Source organism: Sceloporus undulatus, chromosome 4, assembly GCF_019175285.1.
Source record: "Sceloporus undulatus isolate JIND9_A2432 ecotype Alabama chromosome 4, SceUnd_v1.1, whole genome shotgun sequence".
NCBI lineage: Eukaryota > Metazoa > Chordata > Lepidosauria > Squamata > Phrynosomatidae > Sceloporus > Sceloporus undulatus.
Window position 1 is genome coordinate 197,472,828 of NC_056525.1, and position 9,653 is coordinate 197,482,480.

General features: G+C 39.6%; 1 protein-coding gene across 4 annotated transcripts in view; it reads right to left on the bottom strand.

The window, feature by feature from the left end:
• ST18 (ST18 C2H2C-type zinc finger transcription factor) overlaps positions 1–9,653 on the bottom strand; it is a 193,764-nt gene that overhangs the window by 110,379 nt on the left and 73,732 nt on the right. For all 4 annotated transcript variants that reach the window (XM_042465619.1, XM_042465617.1, XM_042465616.1 and 1 more), the window contains one exon: positions 802–856. In XM_042465619.1, coding sequence (XP_042321553.1) covers positions 802–856 — 55 coding nt within the window. The remainder of the gene's footprint in view (positions 1–801; positions 857–9,653) is intronic.

Genomic DNA, 9,653 nt, shown 5'->3' on the forward strand with positions numbered 1-9,653 from the left:
AATGTTGTGTGTGAACACAACACCACATTAACTGGTACAAACAATTTAGATTTATTACCATTACATCTAGTTATTTAGGTTCTGTCTCAAACTTTGTAACTATAATATGTTTCAGACGAAGGTGAAATATCCCAGTTTATTTTATTTTACATCTCTCACTCACAATCAAGGGTCACAAAGAAATATCACCAATTATAATAAAAACTTATTTTCCTTAAGGGGTTGCATTACTAGTCAATCATGTTTTCCAGATGTTTATATCATTAAGGGGCCCTTTAATCTCAATATTACATTGCCATCTGTTCTTTATGCAAGGAAAGAGGGGGGAAAGGAAAGTTTAACTTTTTATCCTACATTAAAAATATAATTGTAAAACTATTCAGAATGTTGCAGTGTTTTCTGATAGAAACATATCCAATTTTCAAACATATTCTTAAAGAATCACCTATTGTAGAATTAATTTACCAGAAGGAAGAAGCACCATAAAATATTGTCCATTATCTATTTAAGACAGCATACGAGGGGATGATATGTATTGGCAAAGTTGTGTCAAAATATATGACTGCCTTGGCTGGATTTTTATATTATCTATGCCATACATTTGTGAAATTTTGTTCTTCCTTGCACTCCCCCACATCTAATAACTTTTCACCTCATAATGTCTGCAGTTTGTGTCTTGATTAAAATGAGTCCCAAGGAAGGTGTGGACTCATTGACTACACATTTGGGACCATGTGCAGAAATCATTACATTTCATGCTATGATGGGCACAGGGTCATAGAAGGGTGCCTTCCAACTCACCCTTGGTTCCTCCTGAACGTGTGCGTAGCTTTTTATCTTCTCCATCTGCATCCATCTGAAACAGTAAGAGAAAGACTTTAAGCTAATCCTATTCAATATTGAAGACAGTGAAAAAGAATTATTTTATTAAGTAATTGCAGATTATTCTGAGTATATGTCAATGCCTAATCAAAATTTACATTCTGATTCCACCAAAATTAAATAACTGCTGCAGTATGTGACTATAAGTATTTGAGAAGAATGCTGATTAAGGAGACCAAGGTCCAGAAACTTCCTCTGACAGTGAACAGACAAACACTTCCATGAAACTTAAAGCAGTGCATGAAGATGATTATTATCATTTTTTGAAGCCCCTCTCTCAGCAAATGGTAGTCAGTAGCTTATAGCCTCTGGACATAAACATTTGTTTGGTTTTCATAGGTGCTAAATATTAACAAATATATCCCTGACTGAATGTCTTTAATCCCTTCTTAAAGCCACACAAGCTTTGATCTGTCAGTGTGACAGCAAATTTCATACCTTGATTATGTCTTGCTTGGTGAAGTCCATTGCCTTTTCTGTCCTGAACCTAATGCTTATTTTTCATTCACTGACTGTAGATTAGGAACACATTGGTGCAAAAGTGTGTCTTAGGGCTATTACATTAGGAACAATGTCACTGCCTGTATGGAATGGCCTCTTGCAGAGCTATAACATGAAGTTTGTCAGGCAAGTGGTGAAACTAAGGGAGCACCTTCAAATAGATATTTTAGTTAGCATCTAAATATCAAAAATTATTCAGCTGGCATTATTCTATAGAACAGTTATTTATTTATTTATTGCTTGCTTGCTTGCTTGCTTGCTTTTCTCCTGGCATGTGACTCAAGGCAGCTTACAAATGATAAAATAAGAAAAAGCGAAAATCTTAGCCATAAAAAAGTTAAAATACAATTTTTAAAATTATCATATTAAAATGCTAAAACATATATGATAGTTTTAAAACAGAAGAATGAAGTTTAAATACAGTACTCTTCTCCAAATGAAAATAACTCCTAACAATCAATTAGTTATTACTTTGCTCTTTGAACAGAAAGATCTTTGCCTGATGGCAAAAGGAAAGCAAAGAAGTGACCAGTATAACTTCCCATGGAAAGGAATTCAAGAGGCTGAGAGCAGCAACTGAAAAGACTCTTTCCCATATCCTCACTCCGTTGGTGTGTGAAGGTAGTGGGGCTAAGAGAAAGTCCTGTCTAAAAGATCTTAAGATTTGGGCAGGCTCATATTGGGAGATATTTTTTTTATAGTCTAAATGTAAGCCATGTAGGGCTTTATGGATCAAAACTGTAAGTGGTTAATTACCTGTATTGCAGCCACTCACTCAGAAACCACAAGTTTGTAAGTTCAGTACCAGCCAAGGGCTCAAGCTTGACTCAGGCTTGCATCCTTCTGAGATTGCTAAAATGAGTACCCATTTTGTTGGGGGCTTACACATTGGAGTTTATCACACAGGAGGAATTTCTCTTAATTTCAAATGAAAATAAAGTGGGGCCAGAACGCATTCACGTAAAGTCACTAGTTTAACGAAATTATGTGAATGCTCACTGCATTCGAACTGGCTCCCCATTGCCCAAAAATAGCATGCCATTGCCCGAATTTGTGTGTGGCAGTCTATCACGCAATAACGTGAAACCCCATGATTGCATTCAGATTGCCATTGGATTATACTTCCAATTTCTCCATTGTAAACCATTTATGGAGTGCTTATGTTCACTGATAAGGAGTATAGAAATGTACTTGCTGTTGCTTTGAATTGTGCTCAGAAAGGAGCCAGTAGACAATGGTGATATCTGTTAAATTTTGGGGTTGGACCTGCAATTGAAATACAAAGTTCAGATTGTGTGCCACTCACTTCATCAAAGATACCCATGAAGTTATATCAAAACATATATAACCAGATATACTCAGGGATATCTTACCAGTTTGAACACTCTGACTCAACAGAACAATTTATTTAGAGAGAAAGTATAATATTAAGTCAGCAGTGAGAGATTTCCTCAAAGAGTATCACCATTAAAGAAGATTTTAGTCAGAAAAAGTGGGAAACTCAAGAGGAGCAGATGTGCTTACACTACATCATGATTATTTTTATTTTGCATCCAAGGAAAAGCTGCAAAAATACTAGAGCTTCTGGTCTTGGATCCAAATCAGGGGAAAAAACAAAAACAAAATGTAGTGGCAGCTTTTGGCCTAGAGATCTAATTAAAATCTCTTAAAAATATAAAGAGGATGAGATTTGAGGTGGTGAAGTGAAACTAGTTTTGCAGAAAATATCTCAAGTAAATGTAAATTACATATTTTGATTTGTGGATTAAGTTCCTGTAACATGAGCCATGAGCCATTATCTCACAAGAGAACAGGAAATTAAGACAAAGTAAAACAATCAAGAACTACTAGAGGGTTTTCATTTCACAGCGTGAGTCCTGTTTCTTTCTTGTGCATTTTCTAAGCAGAGGTAAGGGTGGGGGTGCTCAGTGTATTCTAAAGGCAACAGCACTCTTCACTACTTTCCTTGCTGAAAATAAATTTCTCAACAAGTTCAATGAGATGTTTTACTTAGAACTGAATAAGACTTTTTTTTTTAAAAAAAAGTTTGGCAATAATATTTCTACACACATTTCTCATTGATGTAATTTAGGAACAGTGTGGTGTTGTGGTTTGAGCACTGGACCACTACTGTGGAGATCAGGGTTCGATTCCCTGCTCAACCAAAGAAACCCATTGAGTGAGTCAAACAATCCCAGCCCCTCAAAAATCCTGTGATAGGTTCACCTTAGGGCCCTCACAAGTCAGAAATGATTTGAAGGCATGCAACCACAACAAAGAACAGGAAACATATTTCTTGCCCTTATACTCAGCCTGCTAAACATTGCCATTACATTATGTATGTGCCTCTACCTGGATCATGAAGCATCATTGCTAATGCTTAGAGACTTTGCTGGAAAGTCTAGGAAAGGATTTCTGTGGCCTGTAGTCTGTCTGTTTTTACCTTCACTCAATTTACATTTTATTCTCAATACTGACTTCAGAAATTAAAAAGTTCCTAAGAGGTAGTGAACTCCAGTTTGTAACACAGTTATACAGACCACTGATAGCTGTTTTATTGTTTCCCTATACTGAGGAGCTGCATGGCAGGGCAAGGATCAATTTCACCCCCAGAACTCTGGCAGGCCAGCCCCCAGAACAAGTCCAAATACTTCTTTTTGCCTCTGCATTCTCTCTCAAAATTGTGATAAGAAGAGACCACAGATTTGAGAGGGACCACAGAGGAAAACAGAAGTATTTGTAGCAGGAGGAAAGTCGATGGTGCTTGTGAGGATGGGGATATTTTCACATGATTTGGGGGAAGCTTTCTGCATGCTTTGGGAGTAAAAAAAATGCCTGAAAATAATGCTAATTATTTTATAATTGGTTGCTGGGGGACTTTGGGGAAGTCAAGGGGGTTTTAGGAGCCACAAAAATAGAGTCCAGTACTGCACTTTGCCCACAAGTCACACATTGCCATTACTGCTATTATTAAGTTATTAATTGTTTGCTGTAAGCATGTAGGTATAGGAAGGACAAGTTTCAGTGGGACAGAAGGGCTGTTGAAACTTCCTTAATTTATTAAAGTTTATTATCCAGAACTTTTGTTTGGCTAAAGGAGGAGAATGTTTCCTCAGAAACCAAGTTGGATCTTCATTGAAGATTCTGAAGCGGGTAGGTGATATGCCTCTCCTTCCTGATCTGAGAGGAGCAGGCCCTACCACAGGAAAGAACAAGGCAATCTCTTCACGTAGAAAATGTTGGGGAAGTGTCAGTATACTCCTGGCTGTTTTCCCTCCACTGGAGCACAGAGCTATGCTTGCCACACAACCTGATCTAGACCTGTAAAACTAGCCTGCTCCCTGTGGTGGAGAACACCATCACCATGGCAAGGCTCAACTGCCAACCCAGTCATATTTTATACATGGAATGTGAATATGGCATCATCTTGTTAACTCCCTCAGGCAGGAAACTGGGTTGGACCTGCACTCAGGCACGATATGATCTATATTTAACAGCTTCGTCTGAGGCACTTTGAAAGTGAGATAAGGCTCGATTTGGTGTCTAGAACGTGATTGGTTTATGGTCCAAATGCTGGAAATGCCTCAGCCTCCAGTGGCAGGATGAACTACTTCTCCTGCTTGGACCATTGAATACCATTACTCCAGAAAGCAACCTTTGGGGCTGCTTCCCTGGAAATCTGTTGTAGGACAATGGATTTGCTGTATGTACAACTGATACACTATTTGTTTCAACCTTTGCTTAATATGCATATATACAAATGGCCTCAAATATTATATGTGTCCTTCAATGGTCTTCTTTCCATGATTAAACTCAATTTAGTGGTGCTTCTGAAACTTGGCATCACTCAGTGAAGTGAGGAACATGTAACCCTATGAAGTAACTGCATAGGGTTTAATCTTCTACTGCATGCCCAAGAAACACCCCTCAGATTGCTACTTGAGGATCATGAATTATTGCATCTCTTAAATTAGATTACTTTTATAGTAACCTTTTTCATCCAATCATCATTTAGACTTTAAGATAAATTATGTTCTGAAAGTGGATGATTATCAGTTATAGCATTGCATTCAGAAATGAGGAATTCATAGCTTGAGCATTACACTGTTTTTTAAAAGCAAGTTGAGATAACACATTAGACACTTTAGACCATAGGATGCTTCATCCAATCTATGTTGCCACAGAACTTCACAAAATGTAGTCTGGCATAAAGTACTGCAGTCATGGATTCCTAACCTAGAGTTATGGATGGTAACTGTTCAGTATTCAGTAAGACTATGTAGTCTTATTGTAAGACAAAATAAATGACATTCCAGCCTACCTTAACAGCAAGCAGCTGGTTGAGACAAAGGAGGTCCTTTCACTTTCAAAGTATGCCACAAGGAGGATGAAATTTCAACCGCCTCCTCCAGCAAGTAAGGCTGCAACAATCAAAAGTAGAACTCTGTCATAGGTCCTTGTCACAACTTTACTCTCTGGTAGGATTGGGGTGGAAACGTCATCTTTCATGCACCTCAGCTGGAAGCTGAACAGACCTCCTTTGCCCATTCTGGATGCTTGATCTTAAGGTGGGCTGGAGGGGATGTTACTTAGTTACGCATACACAGCTAGGGGTGTGACTACGTCTCTACACTATTCATTAAACATACGGGATGTTGATTTCTTAATGCTTGAATCATCTTTTAAGAGCTGTGAAACTTGGCACCTTCTCGATCAAGGTATGAGAATTTTAATTTTAAATCATTTGCAAGTGAAGTGTTGATCAAGAACTTCAAAGGACAATTTGATGTGCACAATTACATATTTTATGTAAACAACTATTCAGAAAGAGTCCTCAAACCAGGGGAAGCATTGCTATTAATTCTGGTTCACAGTCACTCTGTTTCTTTGGGTTTTAACATAGCTAAGTAGAACCTATTGACATCCATTTTTTAAAGAGGTCCTAATAAAAATACATCAACTGTATTAATCAGGGGGAAAAAGCAATAGACTACTATGCCATCAGATTAATCATCATGTAGTAGGATTTTAAAAGAAAACTTCTACTATGTTAATTGTGGAATATTTTCTAATAGGAAATCTTTGTGTTGTAGGTTGTGTTTTGTGGCCACCACTGAGAATTTCAGTTTCCCACTAATGCAGTAAATTTCTGTTTCCCCCAAAGGGGCCCAACCTATTGACAAGAAGAGTGCATAATTTCTGTTTCACTGTATCTTGATTTGCTGAAAAATAGCATGAGACATTTTTATTCCAATAAACTACACTGACTGGGATAAAAACAGTATCTCTGTTTTTGGAAATGCAACAGTGCCCAGCATTTAAAGTATTTAATGTCTCTTAAAGAAAATAGTAATGATGTGGTTAAACAGTATTTCAGTGACTTAAACTCTTCTCATGTTTTATCTACCTGTTGTAACAGCTCTGAGATATAAATTGAAGAATCATTTCACATCTTTTTTCCACCCTTTAATTATCCAACCACTACAAAAATCAAATCAACTTAGTTCTGTTCTCTCCTGTGCTTGCTTAGACTAGCTCAGAACCATTAGAGAACTTTCCTATATATAATGGAGCTCCTATAACAAAACTAGAGCTATTGATGTAACTGGTCCTTAATCATAATAGCTATCTGCTGTGCACACACATGTGTGCATGCGTGCATGCACACAAACATGTATGAATTAATAAAAGCAATGGATTAGTTGGATTATTTTGTTACACCTATGTTTATTATTTTTAAACCTCTAAGTAGCAAGCAAATGAAATCTAGTAACATGGTAACATAGTAACAACTTTGCAGGTGACAATGTTGATATTAATATGCAAAGCGATCTTGTAGCACCTTTGAGACCTGGCCTCAGGCTACCTCTTTCCTCCTGCCGTTGTCCCTCAATGACCATTGTTTAAATTGGACCTGTCGCCTCATCACCATACTCATAAGTCTTGAATTTCTATGGCTATTCATACAGTCAGATTATAAAGATCCTTCCTGGCCATGAGTTCAGTCCATGCATCTGAGGAAGTAGACCTAGGTCTATGGAGGTTTATGCTATATCTTCCTTTGCAATGTTAATCTCAAAGGTTCTACAGGATCCCTTTGCATACTGATATTCTAGATTAACACAGTTATGAGGATTGTCACATGGAGGTGCTCATCATTGATAAAATGCCAGCAAAACGTTGCTGAAGCATTCCTAAAGTGCAAAGGTGTGATAGCTGGTTGCACATCTAAATTGTCATTGTGGTGTCCTGCTTCGCTCCTGTTGTCAAAGCATTCATGGAGCAGCCATTTCTTGAAAAACAAGAACTTTCGTTATTCAAGAAATGGCTGCTCTGTGAATGCTTTGACAGTGGGAGAGAAGCGGAACACCTCAATGACAATTTAGAAGTGCGACTGGCTATCACATCTTCGTGCTTCAGGAATGCTTCAGGAATATTTTGCCGATGGTCACCGAATGTTATTATTGTAATACTAGTTGGGAGTTGAATATGCAACAGTATAGGATTCCAAGTGAATTAAAATGTGACATCTTGGAGCATCAGTGTTACACAGAAGGCTAAAATAGTTCTGTAAATTTAACAATCCCCTTTTTAAAAACTTCCAACATATGGTTAACTTGGGGTCAGTAATCAAGAACATATTCTTTCTTTGTTTACATTTGGATAATTTTCTCTATAAGCTTGTTTGTGTAAAGCGATGGGTATGGAAGACATATGGAAGATCTGTATTCAGAGAAAGAGAAGGCATGGTGTTGGTTGTCTGGGTGGGAATTCAGTACATAGGAGTCAGGACAGAAAGAGTTATAAGCATTTCAAAAGCAGGAAAAATTGAGTTGGCTAGGGCTAATAAAGCTAAAGCAGCATTTCTGACAAGGATATATCTGGCTATACAGGTAATTATGTGGGACAGGGCAGCAGGACCATGTAGAACTTTGAAGGAAACAGAAGAATGTGCTACTTTTAAGAGAGGATAGATATCTAAGGCGGGTTACAGACGGGCAAAAAGGGATGTACTCATGACGTCATGAAGGTAGAGCCTTCAGACGGGCTTTACCTGAATGCCGTCATGAACACGCCCCCCGCACGCCCCAAGCGGGAAGAAGCAGCATTAAAAAGGTGCTGCTTTTTTCCGCTTCTTTTTGATTTGATACGTACCTGCGCAGCTCCGTCTGTAAGCTGCTGCACCGATACGTCAGAATTGCTACGCCGCAAATATAAGTTGCCGGTTTAAAAGCTCCGTGTCAGCTGCGTCGCATAATGGGTCGGGGTCCGGGACATGCGTGGTTTGCAGTCAAACTTTAATTGCAACGTCCGCTGCCATGGAGCTGTGGAAGCTGAGGCACAGCTGCAGCGCATTTTAAGCCTCGTAACCCTAACCCTAGAGCCACTTGTGCGCATGCGTTGCTAGAACCGCGGGAAGTTGTAACTTTTGCCGGTGGATGTTTTGGTTGTAGAAAGTGAAAAGGGAAAGTTTGGGATTTAAAGTGACCCCCTACACACATTCCTGCGCCATTTTCACCTGGGAACGGGCACAGTTTGGCTGCTCCTGGCACAGCTGTGTGGCGGCTCCCCTTTGCCACCAGGCAGGATGGCTCAGCCATCCACAAGCACCCCGAAAAAAGGCAAGGGGACATCTTGGTCTCATACTGAGACGGCTGACATTATAGCTATATGGTCCCAGAAACTGGAGTAACTGCAGAAACTGGAGCAGTCCTACCTGAATGCTGACACATATCGAGAAGTGGAAGAAGCCATGAGAGCTGCTGCACCGGTACACCAGAATTGCTACGCCGCTACTTTAAGTTGCCCATTTAAAAGCTCCGTCGCATAGTGAGTTGGGGTCTTGGAACATGCGCAGTTTGCAGTCAGGCTTTAATTGCAACGTCCGCTGCCATGCAGCTGTGGAAGCTGAGGCACAGCTGCGGCGCATTTTAAGCCTCGTAACCCTAACCCTAACCCTAACCCTAGAGCAACATGTACGCATGCACTGCTTGGAAAGTTTGGACTTTAAAGTGCACCCCTACACACATTCCTCTGCCATTTTCACCTAACAATAAAAAACGCTAAAACTGTAAATATTGACATATGTACAAAGGAGGTGAGGGGAGATGGCAGGGGGACAGCGGTGGCAGCGGAGACAGCTGTGGCTGCGCATTGCAGATTCAGCAGGAGCGCGGGGACCAAAGGAGAGGAGGCATCCATGATGCTGGTGACATTGGCAACGTGCAAGCGGACAAGGATGCCAACACCAGCTGATCACCAGCTGGCAG